Source organism: Rhinolophus ferrumequinum, chromosome 13, assembly GCF_004115265.2.
Source record: "Rhinolophus ferrumequinum isolate MPI-CBG mRhiFer1 chromosome 13, mRhiFer1_v1.p, whole genome shotgun sequence".
Taxonomy (NCBI): Eukaryota; Metazoa; Chordata; class Mammalia; order Chiroptera; family Rhinolophidae; genus Rhinolophus; species Rhinolophus ferrumequinum.
Genome location: NC_046296.1, coordinates 41,263,267 through 41,290,586, shown reverse-complemented (window position 1 = coordinate 41,290,586; position 27,320 = coordinate 41,263,267). Strand labels below are relative to the sequence as shown.

The following is a 27,320-nucleotide window of genomic DNA, read 5'->3' as shown; positions in this document are numbered from 1 at the left end:
ATGATTGGATGAAACTGCAGTGTTTATGGGCCAAGGATCTCAAACAACAATTGATCAGAGTGATGCCTCATCAATCTACATTCCCTCCACTGGTTACAAAAGTGCATATATTACCTGTATTTTGGCAATTCGTTTGGATGGAAAGAAAGCCCCACCTCTAATCATCACTAAGTGCAAGAAAGATAAAGTTGAACATGTTTCAGACATTTATGTTCTTGAAACCGAAAAAGCCTGGTGCACACAAGCAGTTATAAGGAAGTGGGTCGATTTACTGCTGCCACTTGTTTTGCGAGGTGGCCAAAGAAGTCTGCTAGTCTGGGATTCAGCCAGCACTCACCACACTAAAGACATGAAGAACTTCCTTGCAGAGAGAAGAACAGATCAAATAATGATTCTCGCAGGAATGACTGCCTATCTCCAGACTCTTGATACTGCAATAAACACGCTATTCAAGGACCATATGCGCATGGAATTCAATGACTACATTGAAAATAGGATGGAGAGAAATCAGCGTGGAAAATTTGTGAAGCCTAGCCTGCAAGAGGTCGTGACTTGGGTGAAGAATTCATGGGATAAAATCACTGACAACTGTGTTGCAATGCACTACGAGCAGGCTACATGGACAAGAAGTGCTCATTTAAGGAGAGCTCGATTGCTGGACATGAGAGATTGGGGCCAATGGTTCTACAGGAAATGGAGTCGCAAGAAATTCAAGCTGGAATTCGGGGTTTGGAGAGTTATGACGATGTTCCAGAAGAAGATGACATGACTGACTGTATTTGAATAAATGTCGATTTTTGTACATAAATAAATGAATAAATGTAGATTGTTGTACATGAAAAAACAAGACATCCCCTTAAAATAAGCCCTAATGTGTCTTTTGGAGCAAAAATTAACATAAGACCCGGTCTTATTTTCGGTGAAATACAGTATCAAGGTTGAGCATAAGCCTGACGTCGTTGCTTCCCAATGGCCTGTGCTCTAACACAGTCAACACCACTGCCAGCCCCACTGCCTTTTCCACTTGCCCCAGCACTGCCTCTAGGTGCCATCTCACCTCTGCAGCTGCCACTAAAATCTATTAAGATAGTTTTATGAAGGCTTATTGGTTTTTATATAAATTTTTAATCATTTTTATTAATACCTCAATGCTATTATACAAGGTAACTTCTGTACTAACAAAATTTTAAGAGGAAGCAAACATGAATCAGGTAAGAGGATAGCATAAGAAAATACTGCCACCCATAATGATAATACTGCCTGTGTTTATTGTACAGGGATGAGCCACCAAAACCGACCTTAGCTTTGGAATATACGTACGGAAGAAGAGCAAAAGGGCATAACAGAGTGAGTGTCTTTTTAAGTGATATTGCTATGCCCATAGATGGAGAAGTGATAATGCTGATTATGTTTTACAGTTTCTATCTTATCTACAATCAGTAAACATGTCCAGCTGTACACTTCATAGCTATGTAATTTTAAATTTCAAATGCAATTCAGCAGATAGGAAGCCAACCCAAACTGAAACTATTTTAGCCTTCTCATTTGCTATGTCTTAAAATGCTAGAATTAGATTCCTTTGTAACTTCATTTTACTTTTTTTGCATAGTTTTATCAATTGTGTTAATGCGATTTTTTTCTTCTTTCAAATGAGAGTAATATTGTGAGTTACCTTCTGTCTCCCAAAATACCTGCCAAAAATAGGAGCTTAACCCGTGGAATATTTATGAAAATATACTTATCAAAATCTAAATTATTAGCATCTTGACAAATACATCTCTTTTTTTTTATTAGTTTCAGGTGTACAAAACAACATAATGATCAGACATTTACACACATCACAAAGTGATGACCCCAACAAGTCTACTACCCCTCTGACACCGAACATAGCTATTACAGTACCATTTACTGTATTCCCTATGCTGTACTTTACATCCCGTGACTACATATATACATATATATATATAGTATATATGTATATATATAAATTATAGTTGACATTCAATATTATTTTATATTAGTTTCTGGTGCAAAGACATCTTGAACTTGATAATACTATTTGAGACTGCAGACCCTAATTGGTTATAATCCTATCTTCACTTGTTTTAGTGTCTTTCAGAGGAAAGTTAGAAATTATTCAGGATCAAAGGAGAATTTACAGTGTATGTTAGGGGGATAAAAAATCCTAAATAGAATTCTCTTTTGGAGTTCTCACATGAAAAGAGGTCATTTCTTAAATAAAGTTAGCTCTATGGAAGAACAATCTAGTATAAAAGGTCCCACTTCTAATACATAAACAAATTTTTACAGATTGATCTGGTACAAATATTTGATTATTAGACAATGTGTAAAGAGTTAAACCTGCCTGTTGCCTCCTGGTTTCACCAGTGAAAATTGGTTATTACAAAGGTGAAATTAAAAAGAAAAGAAAAAATATAATACATTGAGATGCAGGAGAAATTTACTTTTGTGACTCACATGAATTTTGACATGATAAGCCTAGAAATGGAATTTTCCTTTTTTGTTGGAAACTTTGAGACAACTTTTATAAGCTTAACTTTTGAGAAGAGCTCAAAAAACTTTCCTCCCTCAAATTATAAATCAAGGGAGATTTTCCAATGAAATATTATTTCTCCCTCAAACAAGTGATCCAAATATCAATGATAAAACAATTTTCGTTATTATAAGATGATAATTTGTCAAAATGCAACTATATATATATGTATATATATATATATATATTTTCATCTAAAACTTGCCTTTAATGACCATCTCTCTCTTCCAAGTTCACAGTAACAGATACATAAAACCCATGTGATTCTTTTTCACCTATTTTTTTTTCATTAAACTTTGGGCTATCAAGTTGGGCTTGTCCATATTCATTCTAGAAGATTCATGTCTTTCTCAAATTTAATGTTCCCTAAGAGTTTTTTTTGTTTTTTTGTGTTTTTTTCCCCTACGAGTTTTAATGGAAGCACAATCTTGGAGTCCTGAAGGCTCCTTAGCATCACGGCGGAAGCAGAGATGCCATTAACTGGCAAGGTTGTCACGGTCTTATTTCCAAGCTGCTTTGAAAATAAGGGCCATGCCTGGCCCTTTCAATCTCCTAATGTTTAAGCATCCTATAAAAAGGGAAGCAGTTACTTAGTCTCCTGTTGTCCCCCCCACATCCACCACTTGTCTTGCCAAGGGTAGCCTGTCAGATTCCCCAGGGGCGTCAGGCACAAATTGTCTCCTTACACTGTTGCTTAGGTAATACTGATGTGCAGCTGGGACTGCCATCTCTTCGTTCCATTTCCTCATGCCTTACCAGTATGTCTAATTTATTTTGTGAGCTTCTGCCTCCCTAAATTAGGACATTTTCCTATTCAACCGTTTTATTTCTACCCAGAATTATAACTATTTTCAAAAAGATAACCCCAAATGTTTTCAACTGGTTATTTTTTTTTTTACATTTGAATGTCTACTATGTATAGTATTTATAGAATTGGGCACTGTTTATGTCTTTTATTAAGGTATTAGTAGAATTAGGGCATTTATGTATACATACATAATTCTTAATGTTTCACCTCTTTCTTGGGAATATATGTTTTGGTGCATTTTGAGGGATGGGATAGAGAAAGAGGAAAGTTTTGACTGCCAAGAAAAGGGTTATGGAGGACTACAGTATTTTGTATCCATAATTAATACTGGCTGGTGCTAATGAAGTATAAGAAGTATTGAAAATTCAAAAAAAATAAAAATAATAATTTTAATACGGAAAAAATCCTGTTTTTTTCCAGCCAAAAGATATTGCTCACTTATGGGAACTAGGTGGAGGAACCTCCTTATTGGACTTAATCAGCATACCAATCACAGGTGACACCTTAAGGTAAGTGAGCCAGCTCCAGGAACAATTTTTAGTAAGTGCCCAGTAGGGTCCACAGGATGAATATGAGTAGGCTTCTGTGAATCAGAATTTGGGGGGACCGTTTTATGTTGCTGAAGGCTTGTGCTTACTTCCTTTCTATGTGCTTAAACTGTAATGCTTTCAAAGAGGTTTAAAAAGAACTAAGGTTCTGGTCTGGGCTGAAGTGAGATAGCTGGCATTCCAAACTAGTAACATATTTAGCAAGCCTGCAAACAAACAAAAACTATGTCAGATAACACTTGGGCAATGAATTCAATTGGCAAAAATAAATTTGAAAAGCTTAATTCTTTCCAATACCCATCTAAGTCGGAGCTAATTCAGCCCTGACTTTTTCTTTAGCTGGGTATTATAAGGCTACCTTTGAGTTTAATGCTAATTAATAATTGAAGCTTCATCCAAGGGAAGACTATGAGTTAGAGGAGGGAGAAAGTCTCTCTATTTGCTGACCTTAAGGAATAGAACTTTGAAAAAAAGAAAAAAGAAATAGAACTTTGGAGAAAACCTCAAACTCTTTGGTGATGTTTTTCTGACAATGCCTCCCACATGTTGGCCACGTCAGATGTGGAAAATTGTGACATTTCTCAGTGTTCCTGGGAACCCATCTTGGCCAAGGAAAATAACACTTTTTAAATCTGAAATATCTTACTCTTGTCAGAGTTTAACACAAACCATCGCTGTTACTTGGACCAAATACAAAGGGCCTGACAAATATTTGTTATATTTCAGCCATTAAGATCTTTAGAGTACGCAATTATTTCTTAAGAGGACAACTGTTTTTTTCCATAACTGGCTAGTTACAGGTAATGTTGGCTTTCTTTTTCCAGTGATTTTTTTCTTCTTTTAAAGAAATATAATTTGCTGTCTTTTGCTTGTTACAAAAGTAATGTATGCTCATATAGAAAATTTGGAAAAATACTGAAAGGTACAAAGAAAAAGCACTCATAATCACATAAAAAAATAACTGCTGTTAACATGTCAAGGTATTTCTTTCACTGTTTTCAGTGTTTGTAAATATACTTTATAGAGATTTAGGATGTTTTATATACACATTTAGATTTTGGTTTTTCACTTATAAACCATTTCACTTATAAACCCTGATATTATTTTTCAGAACTATGGAATTTTACTGCTATTTAATTTTTTTCATTTGTCCTCCTTTAACAGAGACGAAAAATTGAAGCTGCCTGGGAATTTGGGTGCCTCATGGTCGTGTGGTTGAGAAGAGATGGGCGGGGGAGGAGCTGAAGGAACCCTAGCTGCCATTTAGTGTGGCCTGAGGCTGAAAGGAGTTGGGCTTTTTTTAACCTGGGTTGTGAACTGGCTCCAATTCTGGCCCTGACTTGTCACATCACCTTGTCACATTACCTCTCTACCCTTTTTTAGGCCCAGCAGGGTTTGGGCCTGATGGGCTTATGGAAATTCTGATTTCTATAGGAAACCAAGTCTTTCCACAACTTTTTTAATACTTGACTTTGTAAATTCTTGCTCTTCCTTTCCCTGGAACCCCAGGGCAGCTGGAGCCTGCTTTAGGAGAGAGGAGAGGTCAAGGTTACGAACAGAGAGAAGGGGAGCCATTGGCTTGGGTCCAAAGTAGGTTGCTGAGTTGTTAAAGAATTCATGGAAAACATTTCACTCCTAATGTACTTGCAAATCTCAGAGTGTTTTGTGACTGGAATTAATTTGACACATAATTTCCTGGTGTTGGACAAAGTCCAGCAACTTGGGAAAATAATATTTCCAAATGCTATTAGATACTGTTTATCTTTAAAGTGACTGTTCATAGAATAATTATAGATGCATTGAACATTGCCACAGACTTTATATGAATTGTAATAGAGCATCTCCTTTGGTCTGATTCCCTCTTTAAAGAAGTTGGGTTGTTTTGTTTTGTTTTGAACTTTTTTTTAGCTGTTATTTGCTGTGAGGGTAAAAGTGACACAAGTATTTCCAGTGCAATGAAAAAAAAAATTTTAATCTTGGACAAAGTTTAATAATCCATTTCTCTTTTGCTTAAAACAAAGTTATTTTTCATTTAGAAAAAAACAATAAATTTTACATTACATATATTTCACCACAAGAAAAAAAATTAAACCCTAGTTACCTTTTTTAAAACACTAACCATACGAAATCCCTGAAAATAAAATGAGTTTAATAGTATGTTATATTGTTGTTGCAGCTAAGCAAAACTGTTGATGAGCTTATGAAAATGACATAGATATTATTAGCTAGACAATTTATGGCACAATAATTTTATAGGCAATCTTGATAATTAACGTCTAAAAGACTACTTTCTGAATTTAGACCTGTAGTATAGAATTGAGTTACTGTTTTGCTCGAATTACACAAAATAGCTTGTTTGCTCAAATTAAGCAAAATAACTGACTCTACTGTAAAGTAACCAACAGAATTCCTTGCTGTATCTACTAACAGAATATTTGCCCTGTTGATCAAGGATATACAAGTACTGGCCCCTGATTATGGCTCTACATACTTATTATGACTATTTTCTGAAATACTCCTAGATTTATGTTTGTTTTTTATTGTGGTAAAATGTAACATAAAACTTGCCATTTCAGCCAGTTTCAAATGTATAGTTTAGTAGCATTAAGCATATTCACACTGTTGTGCAACCATCACACCATCCATCTCCAGAACTTTTTTGACTTCCCAAACTAAAACCCTGTACCCATTAAACGATAACTCCCTATTTCTCCTTTCCTCAAACTCTGACAACCACCATTCTGCTTTCTGTATCTATGAGTTTGATTACTTTTGGTATCCAATATAAATGAAATCATAAAATCAAATACTCCTTTTGAGTCTGGCTTATTTGCCTTAGCATAATGTCTTCAAGATTCATCCCTGTTGTAGTATGTCAAAATTTCTTTCCTATAGAAAACTGAGTATACAATTCCACTGAATGTATATATCACAGTTTGTTTATCCATTCATCCATTGATGGGCATTGGGTTGTTTCCATCTTTGGGGTATGATGAATAGTGCTTTGAACATTGCTGTATAAATATCTGTTTGCATCCCTGATTTAAATACACCCAGAAGTGAAATTGCTGGATCATATGGTAATTCTGTTTAACTTTTTGAGGAACCACCATACTGTTTTCCACAGTGGCTGCTATACCATTTTACAGTCCCACCAGTAATGTACAAGTGTTCCAGTTTCTCTATATTCTTACCAACACTTGTTATTTTCTGGTGTTTTGTTTTGTGTTTTAATCATAGCTATCATAAATGGATGTGAAAGAGTATCTCATTGTGGTTTTGATTTGCATTTCCCTAATGATTAATGATGTTAGGCGTATTTTCATATGTTTATTGGCTATCTGTAGATCTTCTTTGGAGAAATGTCACTTTGAGTCCTTTGCCCATTGTAAAATTGGGCTGTTTGCTTTGTTGTTGCCGAGCTCAGATTTATGTTTGATGTACGTGAACATGAGCACATACGTATGTGATGATGGTGGTGGTGTGTGGTGGTCAGGTGTGAGGCAGCATGGGATAGCAGAGACCTGGGGCTGTGGATCTAAAAACCAGTTCTACAATGTACTAGTTCTATAAATCTTTACTTCAGATGTATAACCCATAAAATGAACATCGAAACATCTCCTAAGACGGTTGTTAAATAAACTAGGAGATTAAATAAACTAGGTAGTCCCCTAGCAACGGCCATCAGTAAATGTTTTCTTCCCCTTTCCTGATTGTGCTGCTGTTATTGTTATTTTAGTTTCTCTTCTTGGGAACACATAGTAAAACTGGATCTAAACATGGCATCATTGGACTCAATTGCTTACAGATTATTTGAACTGAATTATTATTAGTTCAAACAAAACTTCAGTGCCACTATTGTAACACACATATCACTAGAGAAAAGCACTTGAATAAATAAGGCTATTACTTTGGAGTTCATTTTCTTTCCTTTTTTTTGGTCTTAGAAAATTGCCGTGTTTTTTTTTTTTTTTTCCTTAAGCTATAGTGTTATTCTTAGATAATAACTTTCAGGATAGTAGGCTTTCAAAATGGTAATTATTTTGAGTCTTTTTTTAATGATGTTTTTCATTTCTTTAGGACATTTTCTGTTGTTCTTGTTTTGGATCTTTCAAAACCTAATGACCTTTGGTCCACCATGGAAAATCTGTTGCAAGCCACAAAAAGCCATGTAGATAAACTGATAATGAAACTGGGAAAGATAAATTCTAAAGCAGCTTCTGAAATGAGACAGAAGATGTGGAGTAATATGCAGAAGGACCATCCGGTGAGTTGCTGTTGGAGAATTCCTGGAATCCTTAGCCCTACACTTGCAGATAACATCACAAACAACTTTTCTAGATTTCATGCATGACTTGAGACTCATCTGATGTAGATGAACCTGCTCACTGGAAAATTATAGCAATTTGATAAAACCTCAGTAAGAGCAAAACAAGGAAAAAGATTTCTTACGTCTTCTTGTTAGACATCTGCTGTGACTGTTATGGCATATTACACCAATCAAAAGAAATAGTTTTAAAGTAGCAGTTTGACATTGATTTTATAAAATGAAGATTAAAAAACCAGACTGTGCAAAAGTCACCTGGCAAAAACTAGATGAAGCTACCAATGTGAGCAATGAGTTTAAACAGCCGTCAGTGTCACTCTATATTTTATATTCATTTAGTGTCACATATTCAATACCTTTTATCATCTGACAACTAATTAAATTACAGTTCTTTAAATACAATCACACATATCATCTTCTAGAAAGCTAAGAGCAGTATTTTATATTGCCCAGAGTTAATATGAATGTGTTTTCCATAGGTAGTATCAGAACAAAACTGATAGTTTACAGTTCCCATGTATGCAATGAAAGTGCTATTGCAACAGTTAATACAAAATAGTAACAAACAAACAAACAAACGGGAAGAAAAACATGTTATATAAGAAAATAAAAAGGCAGACTACAAAAAAATAAATGCCATAGTAATTTAGGGACTTGCCATTTCTAGTTTCATTCTTGAGAAATACAGTTTAATAAGTGAAATTGTTGGGACAACTTCTGTGTGAAGTAAACAAAGTCAATATCTACAAAGAGACTTCACATGGTATGTTTTTGTATATGTAGTAATACACAATTATTATAATAAATCAATGAAATGCGTTTGTTAACAGGATCGTGAATTAATTGACCCATTTCCAATACCTCTGGTCATCATTGGAAGTAAATATGATATTTTTCAGGTAAGCTCTTCCACTTCTAGTTGAGTTTGTTGTACATTCATGTCTGTGCTTTATGGGACAGGAACCGAAGTAATAATGAAATAAGAAAAATCTCTCTCTGAGGAAGAGGTCAAGGAGTCACACATCTTAAAGATGTTGAAAAGAGGATTATAATTGGGAAAGAGAAAATGGGTGCAGGACAATAAATACAGTGGAATGAGGATAAGGCTGTAGCATAGGGATAAGGTAGAAGATTTAGAAACTTCTAGAAACCCAGTCTTTAACCCAGTCACCAAGGGATAGGACTCACTTCCCAACTTTTAAATGGAAGAAAGCAGAAAATTGGTTTCTTCTTATCTTTGCTTGTCAGAGAATCCTTAGGGTATTCCACACTGTAAAACGTGTGCTGATATCTAAATTCTACTGAGCTAAGTGTTTAAACAAGGAAAGATCTGATAGCTGTAGTTCTGGAAGGCTGCAGCTATTGTTCAGCTCTCTATGGAAACAAATATCAAGGTAATGGAATCCTACTCCTGAAGGTGTGTTCCAAAAAAAAAAAAACTAAGAAATAATCTATTTCTCTATTTCATAATTTGCATCTTCATGCTACAGATATTTAAGTTCTCTCAACTTGTTTTTCCATCTTCATAACCTATTTCTTCAGGATTTCGACTCTGAGAAGAGAAAGGTAATATGCAAGACACTTCGATTTGTTGCACATTATTACGGAGCCTCGTTAATGGTTTGTACCTTTTCTGTCTTTGGGCTTGAATGGACAGTGCCAAATTTGGAAAGATTAGCAACTTGACGCACAGTTGCAGATACTAATGCTTTTTCATCATCCCCTCTTTTCCTTTCCCATTGGCCCCTAACCCTCGTGTTACAGAGTATTTGATAATGTATCTATACAACACACTGCTAGATGGCCTGCTGTTTCTTTGGTGCATAAGTTCTAAATTGCGATAAACCCCAATCAATCTTAAAGAGATAAACTGGTTATTTATTTATTCATTTTTAGCTTCCCCTTAAGAGTTGGAATCTGTATTCTCTTAAAAGATAAGAAGGGGGAGCCTTTCAAAGTGTGTTTGCTTTTAAACTTAGAAAAATGCTGTCTGTTGCACAGGTAAAAAAAACGTGAACTTGGGGCTCATGCTGTGTGGGTTCAAATCTCAGGGCAACCAGTTACTAGATATGTGCTCTTGGACAAGTCACTTAATTTCCCTGAAGCCTCAGTGCCCTCCAGGGTAAAATGAACAAAAACAGTACCTTCTTCATAGGGTTGTTGTGAGGATTAAAAGAGGGCGTCATGTGAAACGCTTAGCGCAGGGCCTGGAACAAAGTGTTGCCCAATAAGTGTTGGTTATATGATTACTGTTACCATTATCTTCCACAGCAGGACCTCATTTTGCTGGATACCATTTAATGTAACAAAATATAAAAACATTTTGTATTTTAAAAAATTCTTATTTTCCCATTTGAGTGGCCTCTTTCCCCCGAAACAAAGTGGTCAGAGGATGGAGATAACATGGCCTAACCCCCGGCCTTCATAGCTAGTCTATAATGCCTGACAGTGACAAATACAACCTATATTTAAAATGTTTATACTTTTCATTACGTCTTTTCTTTAAAATCATCAACTTTTATGTTTCTACTATATTTGCTTACATATTAGGTTGACAGATACTTTGGAAATATTCTCTTTTACTGTTTTGTAAAGATACAGAGAATTTAAAGTGAATGAGTCATCTAGAAGCAAAGGCCCTGGATCTTGTCGTTTCTTACTTTTGCCACTAGACAAGGGCTCACATTTAGTCCTGGTTAGTTAGCTAAGGGAAATCCCTGTCATTCTTTCGGAACAGATCATATTTCATGATTACTCAGGGCCCAGGCTGGTCTTATGGGAACAGATTTAGATGAAGTCAGGTCACTCAGGCCACAGCAGGCCCCGGAAAATCCTAGGAGATAAGGGACGAAGGAAAGGATTTGAGAAGGGCTTCATCTCTGCTTTCAAGAAGCCCGAGGAATCAGAGGTTGGGGTTAGAGGAGCACTTCTGGACCACCAAAGGAACATAAAACTTTACTAGCTTCCCAAGCCAATGCCCCATCTTTCAGTTTCACTGCCACTCTTACCCTATGCCCCATTCAAGGGAGACAATCTGCTTTACGAGATTCAGTGATACTCAGCAGTTTTTTTCCTACACTATAGTTGATCCTTTATAATTCAGTCAAGAATACTGATTCCATAGTATGAGCAATCTAATAAAATTAATAAAAACAAAAATAGGAAAACATTGATAAGTAGGAGCAGATTCAGTGGAGAGTCACAAGGATGGTAAAGGACTTAAAATTATGATCTGTGAGAAGCAGTACAAAATTATGTTCTATCATCTAGAATGTGACAATGCTCTTTAACTATTTGAAGGACTATTCCATGGAAAAGGGTTTAAATGTATTCTTTGCTCCCTTAGAGTCAAGAACAAGGAATTGGTAGAACTGAGGTCAAAATAAGAAAGAATGATCTAATACTACCATTATCTGAGAATGGAATGAGTTGCTTTGGGAGATAATGAGTCCCCAGGCGTCAAGTTTCTCCAAGCAGAAGTTCTGAGGCTATTTATGGAGGATGTTTTCAAGGTGGTTGATGCAGTACTTGGTAGGGTTGAGTTAGAAAACTTCTCATGTCCTCCCAGCCCTACAATCCTATGAAATACATTTGTAATGAGGTTTTTTCCTCTCCATATAGGAAACAAAATAAATAAGAAGAAGAAGTGAGGAGAAAGTGTTTTTAAAATTTCCTATATTTAAAAAAATTATATCAATAGAAGCATTAAAATTGTTTCAATTTTTAAAAATAAATGTATCAAATCTTATAATTCATATGAGTGTTCTCCATTGAATTCTTTCCCTGAGACCCTGTTCTTAACCCAGAATGAATTTTATCCTGAAAAATTGATCTCTTTGCTTTATAATTACATTTCATTTTGGTTCAAGGTTGCTTTCCCCACTTTCATACATCTTAGTCATTCTGATTTGGTGAGTGACTTTGGATATTTCCAAAAATCAAATTTAGTTATAAAAGATTTGTATGTAGGGTGACTATACAAGCTGGTTTTTACCCGATGTCTCTGCTAAATTATTAATAATACCTCATCTCACTCTCTAAACTGTTCTGATTATGGTCACTCTAGTTATATACCACCCCTGAGAATATTCAGTAGCTCATTTTGCAGGCACCAAAGGCAACTGAGAAGAGAAGTGAAAAAATCATTTTAGTATCAGCATTGTTGGACTAGTCTGCAGCTCCCATGTTAATTGCTTTGAAGGCAGTAATATGTTCTAGATGGAAGTTATTTATGATGCATACCTCCTATGTTTTAACCAACCAAATTGAATTTTGACAATGATTACAACGCATATGTGGGAGTAGCTGAAATGATTAGTGCATAAATACAGGTTCCTTTAATATAATGCTCTCATGAAGTTTGAAAAGTCAGTTCAAATAAATTTTCAAGATTGATTTCTTTTCCTTTATTCAGGTTTTGTTTTGTCTAAACATAAATATTTTGGGGGGGGGGGCAAATAAATAGTAATTCTCTCTGCAATCTGTACTTGTTCAAAACTATGTTTTTATGTTACCTGTTTCTGTGATTTGAAAGCAGAATATTTAATTTATTACCCTGATTTTTTTCTTTTTTTTTTTTAGTTTACCAGTAAATCAGAAGCTCTGTTACTGAAAATACGGGGAGTTATCAACCAGTTGGCTTTTGGCATTGACAAAAGGTAAAATGTAATTTTTATATCTTTTTATTTTATTATTTTTTGGCCAGTATTGTCTCATCTGACTATTGTTCTCACCAGTCTTTGGTTTCTTGACCAGGGCAGTTACCCCAGATGTCTGTTTTTAAGAGAGATAGTTTTACATTATCTTCTACTTCTTATATTGTTTAAATATTTCTCAAATTTGACAACTAAAATGTTATAGAATACTTTCTTTGAGACTACAACAGTGATGCTATTATACTTGTTTCCCTGATTTCTTTTACTTCTTTGCCCTCATTTTAAAAACTTTCACTCTATTATCACTTTCTTATATGATTACAAATGGAATCAATAATTTTAGTATGTATTTTTCTTAGCCTTGTGACTTTTCCTGGTTTTGATTTAAGGCAATTTGGGTCTGTCACTTTTTTTCTCCTGTAAAACTTTAATAATGCTATACTTTAATTTTTGAAACCACATTAATATTCACTGATTCATTTGGGGCAATGCTCTCACCCGTGGCTAGATATAAAACTTGACTCTTGTATTTACAGTAGAGTATGGCAGGATATTCGATTGCTGAACTAAATTAGACTCTTTTTTCTTTTTATCCATGTAGCAAATCAATATGTGTGGATCAGAATAAACCGCTGTTTATCACAGCAGGATTGGATTCTTTAAGTCATATAGGTCAGTGAACTTATTAAGATTGATCAATCTTTTTTTTAATTGCTTATTGATTTTATCCTACTCCACGTTCACTTCATCTTCAACATACAACCATTTCTGGTTTCATTATCATTGCTGCCATTTCCTATGTATTTATTTGTATACACAATATTGATTCAACATACGTGTATAGCACATTGACGTATTTGTGATGGAAGGGATGTTGTCACGTGAGACAGATTTCTGATCTCTATTCCACTAAAAAAAGTGTATGTATTTTCTTTCCCTGACTGATTGCTAGGTACGTTTAAATTTTAGCTCCTTAGGTTTAAAAGAAAACCAAGAGCATAGAGGGGTCAGGAAATTCAAAGCTATCTATTATGGGCAATAATGAAAATTAGAGAATCAAGTGATAGAATAAACCAAAAAGAAGTTTCACTAGTTAGCTTGCCTCATTTAATGGGATATATATCTTAAACTTATAGATGCCCTAGGCTCATGAAGCAAAAGGAGTTTACCTAGACAAGTTCCTTATCTTCCTACAGAAGCTATTTTAATTTTGAAGATCTTTGGGCCCAGCAACTCTTTATACTCTTGGTTGTCATAGGTTGTCATAGTTTGGTTTTAAACTCTAGTGGGCATGAAAAAAAAAAAAACTCTAGCGGACAGTACTTTTCTTTTTTATTTCCCATTCCTCATCACTCTTATAAGCTAAAGTTGACTTAACTTCAAATTTAGAGATCTTTGTAATGAGATTATAGAGTGAATTGGAATGAAAGGAATAGAGATGATTAATCAGTGATCATGGAGACTGAGTTTTTATTTTTATAATTATCATTAGTACCAACTTAATTTCAGTAGCAGTGAGAATCATTCTGTGTACTGATAGGTAATGCTTATGGAAATATTTTGCCCATATGAGTAATTGGAAGTTAGAAAAGGGTTAAGAATTACTGAATTTAAAAATCATGGAGCTTGGACCCATCAAGATGAAAAACTTTTGCTCTTGATAGTCCATGTGAAAAGGATGAAAAAACATGTTATAGTCTGGGGGAAAATATATTCAAACCACATATCCAACAAATGACTAGTATCTAGACTATATAAAAAGCTCAACAGTAAAAAAACAAACAGTTCAGTTACAAAATAGGCAAAAGACACAAGCAGACATTCACTGAAGAGGATATACAAAGGGCAAATAAGCACGTGGAAAGATGTTTAATATCATTAATTATTAGGTAACTTCACATTTGAAACCACCCTGAGATATCACCAGACACTAGCAGAATAACTGAGATAAAAATCAGTGACAACACCGAGTGCTGACCAGGATGCACAGCAACCTGATTGCTGATGCATTGCTGCTGGGATGTAAAGTGCTACAGCATTCTGGAAAACAGTCTGACAGCATCTTATAAAATTAAGCATGCAGCTCCCCTATGAACTAGAAAGTGCACTATTGGGCATTTATCCCAGAGAAATGAACATAAAAATCTGTACAAAAATGTTCCTACCCTGTTTCCCCAAAAATAAGACCTAGCTGGACAATCAGCTCTAATGCATCTTTTGGAGCAAAAATTAACATAAGACCCAGTATTATATATTATATTATATTATATTATATTATATTATATTATATTATATTATATTATATTATATAGACCGGGTCTTATTGTAAAATAAGACTGGATCTTATATTAATTTTTGCTCCAAAAGATGCATTAGAACTGATTGTCCATCTAGGTCTTATTTTCGGAGAAACATGGTAAAAACTTTATTTGTAATAGCCAAAAACTGGAAACAACCAGATGTCATTCAATAGATGAATTAATAAACAACACTGTGGTACATTTCTACTGGAGAATACTACTCAGCAGTAAAAAGGAACAAAATATTGATACACAGCACTTGGATGAATCTCCAGGGAATTATACTGAATGAATAAAGCCAATCAGAAAAGGTTGCATACATTATGATTCTATTTATATGAAATTTTTAGAATGGAACATTTTAGAAATGAAGGAAAGATCAGTGGTTACCAAAGGTTAAGGACAAGACTGTGGGTGGGGAGGTAGGAGGGAAGAAGTTGGGAAAGAGGTGTGATTATAAAAGAGCTACAGCTGGGATCATCGTGGTAATGGAATTGTTCAGTATCTTGACTGTGGTAGTGGATACATGGACATAAAGTGATAAAATTGTACAGAATACACACACACACACACACACACACACACACACACACACGGACAAGTAAATCACTTGGGAAAGCTGAATAAGATCCATGGATTGTATCAATGTCTTCCCACCAAAGGAATAGGAGGCCTTGAAAGATCAACAGTGAAATAATCTTAGTGAACAATACAGATGTTGAGCCACAAGAAAAATCCCAGATTATAGACTGAAAATTATCAAGGAGTGGCAGCAAGTTTTTAAAATTTTTCAAATTAAATTATACAAGCAAGACATAAAGACATCCTCCTTATAAAATATTAAGATTTTATACCAAACTGATATAAAAGTTTGATATAAAAAGATACATACCAAACTGATATAAGGATCGAGTTTGGTATGTATCTTTCCAGATCATTTTCTGTATATGTGTAAGTGATGTAGAAAAAATATATATATTTGTTTTAACATAATTATATCATTCTGTATCATTTTGAAATTTGCCTCTTTTACTCATCATGCCTAGTGGTTTTTCCATAGTAATACTATATACAGGTCCATTTGGTGTTTTGACTGGTGGACAGTGTTACACAATAATTTAGTTCACTATTCCTCTATTGATGGACATTTTGGTGGTGACCAATTTTTCACTAATACAAATGATGCTGCAGTGTGAAATCCTTAATACATGTATGCAGGTGTTTCTAGGATAAACACCGAAAACTGGAATTGCTCGTTAATAGGGCATGACCTTTTTTAGTATTTTAATAGTATTTATCAGTGCCAAATTACCCTGCAAATTAGTTATCCCAGTTTGCACTCTAACCAGCAGCACATATGAGAATCAGTTTTCTTACAAATTCACAAACACATGAGATTATCAAATGTTTATATTTTTGCTGGACAGCAATTTAAGTGTGAGGAAAGAGAATTACAGTTTACTCATTACTCTGTCTCCTCTTCTGGTACGGGAACTTGCCCCGTGGCCTTGCCACGCTGGGTTAGGATACATTTTAACAGTGACTGTGTTAGGGAGAGGGGAAGCGGGTGACCAAAGACCTATACTTTTATAACTGCCATCAATTTTATTGATGATAGAGTTTGCAATGTTTTAATCAATGCAGTCATTGGAGTAAAACTTCCAATTTTAGGATCTCCTCCTGTTCCTGATAATGACATTGGAAAGCTTCATGCCCAGTCACCAATAGATTTATGGAAAAAAGTGTATGAAAAGCTCTTTCCACCAAAGGTACATATTTCTAATTCTTTTAAAGCAAGAATTTTCAGCACTATTCAACAGTTATTGGGAAATGTTCCAATGGGCCTCCTGTGATAACTTTGTTTTCAACTCTCATGCTCAAAAATTAAACCTTCACTTAAAATCTATTGTATATGAGGCACTGTGGGGATTAAAAGGTGGGTAAGACACAGTCCTTGCTCCACTTTCAAACAGAGTTCTCTGGATATTAGACAAGAGAGTGACATCAATGGAAAGGAGAGGGAGGAAAGAGGACCTGGTGGAATTTGAATGGCCCTTTATGGTGATGATAAAAGCTCAGAAGACCATCGAGAGCTGAAGAGTGGGACCTGGGTTTATGAGACGATAGTAGTCACTGAAGGTTTTGGCTTATGGGCATGAAATGATTTGAAGAATTGTAATTTCAGAGTATCAACACACTAAAAGATATCAAGGACCCCGCAAAAGACCCTCAGTATGCTGAAAGTGAAGTTGATGAAATGAGAATTCAGAAGGATCAGGTATTATCCTAAACATTTATTTTATTTCATCTTGAATTATCACAAAAAAAGCTCTCAAATGTCATAGATTTTTTCTCAATTTACTTGCTTAATTTTTTTTTACTTTATAATTATTTAAATAGTACATTTATACTATAGAAAAGAATCAAATTCTGATATGCATAAAGAATTAAATATCACCTATTCTACCACCCAAAGATGTCTTAATGTTCACTATCCTTTTGGATTTTCCAGTTTATGTTAAAGACGGGTAGTGATTCTTATCTTGCTGCTGGGGAAACACTTTTATAATATTCTTTTGTTTGTGGGATTATATAAAAGGGTTTGGTTTATATTAGGACATTCAGACGTACCTATACTTTTTTTGTGCCAGTCTGAAAGCACACAAACGTAGCAGACAAAATCCAGGATCTCTCAGGAAAGTGGTTAAAAGTGGAGACTGCATTCCATATGTGCCAAATAGCACTGTTGGTGATACACAAGTCTGATATAAGAATGCAAATGTTGGTAAATTCATCAGGACCCACTACTTAGATTTTCTCAAATCTCCTTTTAGTTTGATAAAATGAGACACTGTGTGGAATCTGACCTTACGTAAGTAAGTTTTTGTACAGTCAACACTATAAATTGCCCTGACAACCTATCAGGTGGGATTTGTAGAGCTGTATAACCTGGGCAGTCGCATTGTTACAAGGATAACCTGAACACAACCATCCACCGGGAGCAGTGACCAGGGTATTTTCCTCCACACTAGACTTTCTCCTTAGGGGGCCCTAGAATAAGTAAGCAAAACATTTTATTTAGACATAGTCTAGAAGACTTTTGAAAAATCTGTCATTAATATTTAGAGGGTTTCTAGCTGTAGCAAAGCAAAGAGGCATGTTGCAATCCCTATAAAAAATTCCAATGGCATTTTTCATAGAAATAGATCAAACAATCCTAAAATTTGTATGAAACCACAAAAGACCCCAAATAGCCAAAGCAATCTTGAGAAAGAAGAACAAAGCTGGAGGCGTCACGCTCCCTGATTTCAAACTATATTACAAAGTTTTAGTAATCAAAACAATATGATACTGGCATAAAAACAGACACATAGATCAATGGAACAAAATAGAGAACCCAGAAATAAACCTAAGCATATATGGTCAATTAATTTACAACAAAGGAGCCAAGAAAATACAATGGGGAAAGGACAGTCTCTTCAATAACTTGTGTTGGGAAAACTGGACAGCCACATGCAAAAGAATGAAACTAGACCACTATCTTATAATACAACACCATACACAAAAATTAACTCAAAATGGATTAAAGACTTGATTCTAAGACCTGAAATCATGGAACTCCTAGAAGAAAACATAGGCAGTGAGCTCTTTGACATTGATCTTGGCAATGATTTTTTGGATTTGACACCAAAAGCAAGGTTAACAAAGGAAAAAATAAGTAAGTGGAACTATATCAAATTAAAAAGCTTCTGTACAGCAAAGGAAACCATAAACAAAATGGAAAGGCAGCCTACTGAATGGAGAAATATTTGCCAATCATATAGCTGATAAGGGTTAATGTTCAAAATATATAAAGAACTCATACAGCTCAATAGCAAAAAAACAAAAAACTAATTAAAAAACGGGCAGAGGATCTGAATAGACATTTTTCCAAAAAGACATACAGATGGCCAACAGGTACATGAAAAGATGCTCAATATCACTAATCATCTGGGAAATACAAATCAAAACCACAGTGAGATATCACCTCACACCTGTTAGAATGGCTATTATTAAAAAATCAAGAAATATGAAGTATTTGCGAGGATGTATTGTTGGTGGGACTATAATTGGTGCAGCCACTATGGAAAATAGTATGAAGTTTCATCAAAAAATTAAAAATAGGACTACCATGTGATCCAGCAATTCCACTTCTGGTTATTTACCCAAAGAAAATGAAAACACTATTTGAAAAAGATACATGTATCCCTATGTTCATTGAAGCATTATGTACAGTAGACAAGATATGGAAACAACCTAAGTGTCCATCAACAGATGAATGGATGAAGAACAAGCTCATAGATACAGAGAACAAATTGGTTGTTGCCAGAGGCAGGGGGCGGGGAGTAGGCCAAATGGGTGAACAGAGTCAAAAGATACAAACTTCCAGTTATAAAATACATAAACCATGGTGATGTACTATACAGCATGGTGACTATAATACTGTATTGTATATTTGAAAGTTGCTAAGAGTAGATCTTAAAAGTTCTCATCACAAGAAAACAAATTCTTTAACTATGTATGATGACAGATATTAATTAGACTTACTGTGTTGATCATTTTACAATATATACAAATATTGAATCATTATGTTGTATACCTGAAACAAATATAATGTTGTATGTCAGCTATACCTCCATTTAAAAAGAACTGGGAGGCATGTTGTAGGAAGAGTAAAATGACCTTATGTAATCCTTATGTGCACCTTGGCTAGACAGATTAGTTGGAAGTCATCCTTGAATTAATATTTACCTGGGAGTCAATGACTAAATGCCATTTTTGATGAGTATTCATTTCTATTGCATAGTGATCCCTTTTATTACATTTATATACATAGTTAGTATTATGAGTTTTCACATTCAAATCCATCTTCCCTAACTGACATAAAACCATAGGAATATTGAGTGGAACTGGAAAGCCACCCCACAATACCTATATCATTCTTTGCTCAACTCCTGCTACCTCACTAAATTCTGTACTCTCTTGGCTGACAAATATTTTTAACCTATCTGAAAAGTTATAATATCCTAATTTTGTCTCTAAACCAGTTTCATTTATGGTGTTTCAATAGATAAATGCATTGATCTCAGTTTGCATACATGGTACCTTACCATAATTTTATGCTTCTGCCTTCAAGTTACCCTAATGATTACTAGTTGATGCTCAATTATTTAATTGATTTCCAAATTTTGATATTCTAATATCCAAAATTTTAAATTTGTGTATTATTTCATGCTCTCCCAAAGTAGTTTCAGAGCCTTACGTTTGTTTCCAATTGTGTGCTGATACACACAAAAGCTGACTCAGATATGAGAAAATTCTCTATAGATTAATTGTGAAAGATTCCTGTCACTTCCCCTCTAAACATTTAAAAATACATTTTCATTTTTTATACGGGCAAGACAGTCAATGCCAGTTTTATTAACACAGCATATAAAAGAATTCACCTGTGTTAGGTGGAAATCTAGCCAATTGTCTACAGCTCTTTCTTGATATTGACTATCTTTTTGATCTTCTATCAATATTATGATTATTGCCACATAACACTTCTCAATAAAAATAGCATTATAATCTTTAGATTTGATTTGATTTGCCATTTAGAACAATAACAGTGTTCATTTTTTAAAAAAGTTTTACTCAGTGTTTTCCATAATTACACAAAAGTGTGTCGTTACTTAAAAACAGCCTGGAAATGCCTAAGTCTATACTATGTGCTGTGTCTGCACCTTTAACCCAAATAGTTGCTTCTGATTCTTGTGCTTCTTGGGAGGAACGACGACATCCTGTTTCATTCAAATATAATACAATCACATATGAGTGGTGGACTGGCCTTGAGCCGGTCTGAAACCAGTGTGATCCTCCTTTTGACTCCCTCCCCATCCCCAAGCTGCATTATTACGGGGTGTCCCCGAAAATAAGACCTAGCTGGGCAATCAGCTCTAAGGCGTCTTTTGGAGCAAAACTTAATATAAGACCTGGTCTTATTTTAATATAAGATCGGATCTTATATAATATAATATAATAATATAATATAATAATATAATAATGTAATATAATACCAGGTCTTATATTAATTTTTGCTCCAAAAGACGCCTTAGAACTGATTGTCCAACTAGGTCTTATTTTCAGGGAAACATGAAAGTGGCTTAAATAATCATCAGGAATAAAACAAAAACTAAGTTCGGAGCCTTAAGCTTTGGCAGTGAAATTAGAGCACAGCACTTCTAAGATGGGGAGGCTGACTCGTGAGTTCCGTCCAGTTCCTCCAACATCTGAGCCTTCGAAAAAGCCCCAAGTCTCATAAAATCAATAGGCAAGAAAGATGTGTCCATCGCTCTGCCTCAGAAGGCCCGCACTTAAGTTAAATAATCCTGCCAGCAGAGGAGGCACTGAGCCACAGTATCCCTTAGCAGTAAAACGTGTCATTTATGACAGCTGTCCAGAATCACTCTTGCTCCCAGTCCCCACAAATGCGTGGACTGGGAAATCAGTCCTCACAGGTCTGAGGACCCATCTTACGACCCCTCGCAACTTTGCTGTAGACGTAAGTATCTATCCTAATTAGCTCTCTTTTCTCTAATTACTCCGAGTTCTCTCTTTTGGTAGACTTCACATGGGCACCAGAAAAATACTTCATTAGTATTTACTATTTTTTAAAATTTTTATTAATTTATTGGGGTGACATTGGTTAGTAAAATTATATAGGTTTCAAATGTGCAATTCTATAATATGTTATCTATATATTTCATCATCTGTTCACCACCCAGAGTCAGAGCTCCTTCTGTCACCTTTGACCCCTTTTACCCTCTGGTAACCACTAAACTGTTCTCTATGTCTATGAGTTTTTGTTTATTGTTTGGTTTTCTTCTTCATTTGTTGTTTTCAGTTTATATCTTACATATGAGTGAAGTTATATGGTTCTTGACTTTCTGGCTGACTTATTTTGCTTAGCATGATAATCTCAAGATCCATCCATATTGTCTCAAATGGCAGTATTTCATCTTTTCTTATGGCCAAGTAATACTCCATTGTATACATGTACCACAGCTTCTTTATCCAATCATCTATTGAAGGACACTTTGATTGTTTCCATGTCTTGGCCACTGTGAATAGTGCTGCAGTGAACATAGGGGTACATATATCTTTACAGATAAATGTTTTCAGATTTTTGGGTAGATATTCAGAAGAAGGATTGCTAGGTCGTATGGTAATTCTATTCTCAAATTTTAGGAACCTCCATACTGTTTTCCATAGCAGCTGTACCAATTTACATTCCCATTAGTAGTGTATGAAGGTTCCTTTTTCTTCTCAACCTCTCCAACACTTGTTATTACTTGTCTTACTGATAATAGCCATTTTAACAGGTGTGCGGTGGTTCTCTCAATTTTGCTATTCAACTCTTGCCAAAACCTGGTTGAAGTTAGCAAAGTATCAATGTACATATTTCTGTTTTAGGAACTGGAACAGTACAAAAGAAGTTCTTCCAAGTCTTGGAAACAAATTGAGCTGGATTCTTGAACCTAATTCAACTATAGTGTGTTTATTTCTTCTTTCTCAAATACAAGTAAGATTATTTTATTAATATTAGCTGATTAATAAATTAGATATTATGGTAATAAATGAAGAAAGTTAAGATGTGTAATTTGTTCAAGGAAAAATGAATTTATTGCATTAGTGCCACCCCTGGTTATTTTTAAGTCATTTAGAGAGGAAAAAATTTGTGTAACTGTATAACATTTTTTAAAATAAAAAGAATCTTCTACTATCTTTCTCTCACATGGTTAAGTAATGTATACTTGGTTCAGCATTTATAAGTTTCTGCTTACAGGTTTTCAGGAACATGAAAGCAAGAGCATTTAGTAACAGTTATGAATATACTGTTAGTGCTCATATTAGACATATCCTCTAGGAGTTCTCAGATGGTTGGAAACTAGAACTGGGTTCACTTTAACAAGCATCGTAACTTTACTCTAATGGTGAGGCACAAAAACACCAAAAAAGGACTTATTTAAAATGCGTATTCCTGAGATCCAATATGGCAAAGTAAACACTGCCTGCTTCCTCCCATGAACAAATTAAAATTACAACTAAATTAGAGAATAGTCAACCTGGAGAACCATCTGAAGTCTGGCTGAACAGAAGTTTTATAACTAAGGATATAAATAAGAAGCCACGCCAAGACTGGTAGGAGGGGCAGAAACCCGGAACTGGCTAACCGCAAACCTCCGTGTGGCGGGTGAGAACCAGGAGGGATATCTCGGCTGCAGAGGGTCCCCCCAGAGCAGTGAGGGACCTCAGCCCCACACCACCCTCCCCAGTCCAGAGTACTTGTGCCGAAAAGAGAAGCCCCCATAACACCTGGCTGTGAAAAACAGTGGGGATTCCGAACATCCAGGTGGGACGGAAGGCTGCGGGGAAACCAGGGGTCCTCTTAAAGGGCTCGCGCACAGACTCGCTCACTCCCAGGCACTCACCTTGGGCTCCAGCGGAGGTACAGTAAATTGGAGGTGGCGGGTGTCAGAGACATAGTAGGGGGCAGACTGAGTTGTGTTGCTTCTGGTTGAGGGCTGGAAGACAGTCACCATTTCCCTGTGAGGAGGTCCTCCTCCCGTGCGCCGGCAGGTGAGCCACCTTTCCTGTGTTGAGCCCACCCCTTACGCTTCCGTCCAAATCTGGATCTGATTGGTCTGGTGAGCTCTGGGCTCCACCCTGCTGACTCATTCAAACCCTGTCCCACCCAACCTCCCCAAGTTTGGAGGCACTTTCTCCAAAATCAGCGCCTCTGACACATTGCACTCTTTCTTAGAAAACTGTATCAGAGTCCTATGGTATACTCTGAGACTTTTGCTGAGTAGCTTCAGGCTCATCACTGGCACCAAACCGAATTTACATTAACCTGGTGACCACAACTCTTCCCACTCTAGTGACTCTGAGACCCTGCCTCATCCAACTTGCATACCACCCGAGGATTTATCAGCAACTGAACCTTAAGGGAGCTGTCAGATGACAGCAGGCCTCGGGGTATCCTGGCTTTTTGCGGAGTTACCCCAGGCCTGGTATTGGTGGCAGCCATCCTTAGTTCACAGCATGGCCTCTCCAATGTGCCTCCAGGATTAGCACAGGCAGCAAACAACTGTGGATTGCTTTGTAGCTCTTACCCGGTAGTCTCCAGCTGGTTATACATGGTGGGTGACCTCGGCCTGCACCATAGCCCCTTGCAAGAGGCCCTAGCACCAACATACTTGAAGGTTGGCTTTGGACAACAGCAGAGCACCGCCCAATAGGCTCCACAAGCAGCACACCCAAAGGGTGGTCTCAATGGGCAACAGAGCCCACAGGGGCAAATCCTACTCAGTGGGGTAAGCCCCCTGCACAATAGCCTGTAAGCTGTGGACATGGCCAAACCCCACAACCTATTACCCTGAGGGTCAGTCCCACCCACTGACATGCCAGTAGCTACCAAGGCTCAACTATAACAGGAGGAAACACACAATCCACACAAGGGACACTCCTGGAGCACCCGGTACAGATGACCAGGGAGACTGTGCCACTGGGCCCCACACGGCACTACTTCATACGTCGCGAGCCAAGACTGGGGGACATAGCAGATCGACCTAATACATAGAAACAAAGAGAGAGGCAGCTAAAATGAGGAAACAAAGAAATATGTCCCAATGAAAAGAACAGAGAAAACTCCAGAAAAAGAACTAAATTAAATGGAGGCAAGCAACCTACCAGAGACAGAGTTCTAAATAATGGTTATAAGGATGCTCAAGGAACTTACTGAGAACTTCAACAAAGCATTAAAAAGGACACAGAAACTGTAAAAGAACCAGAAGTGCAGAATACAATAACTGAAATGAAGAATGCACTAGAAGGAAACACCAGCAGACTCGATGATGAAGCAGAGGATTGAATCAGCAATTTAGAAGACAAGATAGCAGAAAACACCCAATCAGAACAGCAAAAAGAAAAAAGATTTTTAAAAAATGAGGATAGTTTAAGAGATCTCTGGGACAACATCAAGCATAATAACATTCGCATCATAGGGGTACCAGAAGGAGAAGTGAGAAAGTAAGAGGTTGAAGAATAATGACTGAAAACTTTCCTAACCTGGTGAAGGAAATAGACATACAAGTCCAGGAAGTGCAGAGAGTCCCAAACAGAATGAACCCTAACAGGTCCACACCAAGACATATTATAATTAGAATGGCAAAGGTTAAAGACAAAGACAGAATCCTAAAAGCAGCAAGAGAAAGGCAACTAGTAACTTATAAGGGAGTTCCCATAGGATTGTCAGCTGATGTCTCAACAGAAATTTTGCAGGCCAGATGGGATTCACCCAAAATATTCAAGGACCTACAAACAAGACTACTCTACCCAGTAAAGCTATCATTTAGAATCAAAAGACAGATAAAGATTTTCTCAGGCAAGAAAAAGCTAAATGAGTCCATCACCACCAAACCAGTATTACAAGGAGCGTTAGAGGGACTTCTTTAAGATTAAAATATGTACATATCAAAATTATGAAAAATAAAATGTCAATAGCTACATATCTATCAATAATTACATTCAATGTAAATAGATTAGATGCTCCAATCAAAAGACATTGGAAGGCTGAATGGATAAGAAAACAAGACCCTTACATATGCTGACTACAAGAGACTCACTCAGATTCAAAGGACACACAGAGAGGGAATGTAAAGGGATACATAAAGATATTCATGAAAAATGGAAATGAAAAACAACAACAACAAAAGCTGAATTAGCAATACTTATACCAGACAAAATAGACTTTAAAACAGACTATAACAAGAGACAAAGAAGGACTCAGTAATCCCATTTCAGGGTATTTATCTGAAGAAACACAAATGCTACTTGTAGGGGACATGTGCATCCATATATTCACTGCAGCATTATTTCAACGGCCAAGATATGGACGCAGCCTGGGTGTCCATCAATGAATGAATGGATAAAGAAGAGGTGGTACATATATACAATGAACTATTACTCAGGGAAGGGAAGGGAATGGGTTCTTGCTATTTGCAGTGGCATGGACCCACCTGGCTGGGAGGGCGTGGGTATTGTGCTGAGGAATATGTCAGGCAGAGAAAGACAGATGCAATGTGATTATGCTTACATGTGGAATCTAAAGAACAAAATAAATACAACAGAAACAAACTCATAGATACAGAGAACATATTGATGGTTGCCAGATGGAAGGGGAGTTGGGGGGTAAGTGAAAAAGGGGAAGGGATTAAGAAGTACAAATTGGTTGTTACAGAGTAATCATGGGGATGTAGGGTATGGCATCCCCTATATACAAAGTTATGGCATTGTAATAACTATATATGGTGTCTGATGGGTACTGGATTTGTTGGGGTAATAGATTGGAGGGAGATTGGGGGGCAGGGTGAAAAGGTGAAGGGATTAAGAACTACAAATTGGTAGTTACAAAATAGTCACGGGGATGTAAAGCACAGGGAATATATAGTCAATAATATAATAACTATGTGTAGTGCCAGGTGAATACTAGATTAGTCAGACTGATCAATTCTTAAGTTGTACAAGTAAAAAAGTATCTAATACTATGCTGTTACACCTGAAATTAATATAATTAATGTTGAATGTCAACTGTAATTGAAAATTAAAAGTGTGTGTGGGGCCAGTGGGGGAATGCATATTCCTGAGTCCGCACACCTAGAGATCTGGAATCAGTGATTCTGGAATGAGCTCAGTAACCTGCATTTTAATCAGCACTTCCAGTGTTCTGATATACTTATTTGAGTATAATTTTTGAAAACAGGCAATTTTAAGGAGGTATTCTAAGGTGGTATCACTAACATTTAGTAGCTTGAAGTCACATGCTATGCCAACAAGCAGGCAAAATTTCATGAGTTGGTTATAACCACGACTATCTTTAAGGTGGAATAGCTTTTAAGAAGACTTTTCAGTCCTGTAGGTTTGTATACCTGTTAGCCAAGTTCAATTTGGAGTAAGTATAATTACTGTTATTAACCAGGAAAGTTATTTGCTCTGTTCTTTTATTTCCACAATAAAATATGTTGATTCCAATGTGCCATGCACCC

The 27,320-nt window shown here is 36.1% G+C and overlaps 1 protein-coding gene across 1 annotated transcript in view; it reads left to right on the top strand.

Annotated features, from left to right (window-relative positions):
• The window catches only part of DYNC2LI1 (dynein cytoplasmic 2 light intermediate chain 1), a 30,495-nt gene extending 7,490 nt beyond the window's left edge, over window positions 1-23,005 (top strand). The window contains exons 4-13 of the mRNA XM_033124237.1: window positions 1,278-1,347; window positions 3,783-3,871; window positions 7,991-8,177; window positions 9,068-9,136; window positions 9,780-9,857; window positions 12,819-12,895; window positions 13,494-13,564; window positions 16,864-16,961; window positions 17,378-17,470; window positions 22,687-23,005. Coding sequence (XP_032980128.1) covers window positions 1,278-1,347; window positions 3,783-3,871; window positions 7,991-8,177; window positions 9,068-9,136; window positions 9,780-9,857; window positions 12,819-12,895; window positions 13,494-13,564; window positions 16,864-16,961; window positions 17,378-17,470; window positions 22,687-22,749 — 895 coding nt within the window. The 3' untranslated portion in view covers window positions 22,750-23,005. The remainder of the gene's footprint in view (window positions 1-1,277; window positions 1,348-3,782; window positions 3,872-7,990; window positions 8,178-9,067; window positions 9,137-9,779; window positions 9,858-12,818; window positions 12,896-13,493; window positions 13,565-16,863; window positions 16,962-17,377; window positions 17,471-22,686) is intronic.
• The last annotated feature ends 4,315 nt before the right edge of the window (window positions 23,006-27,320 follow it).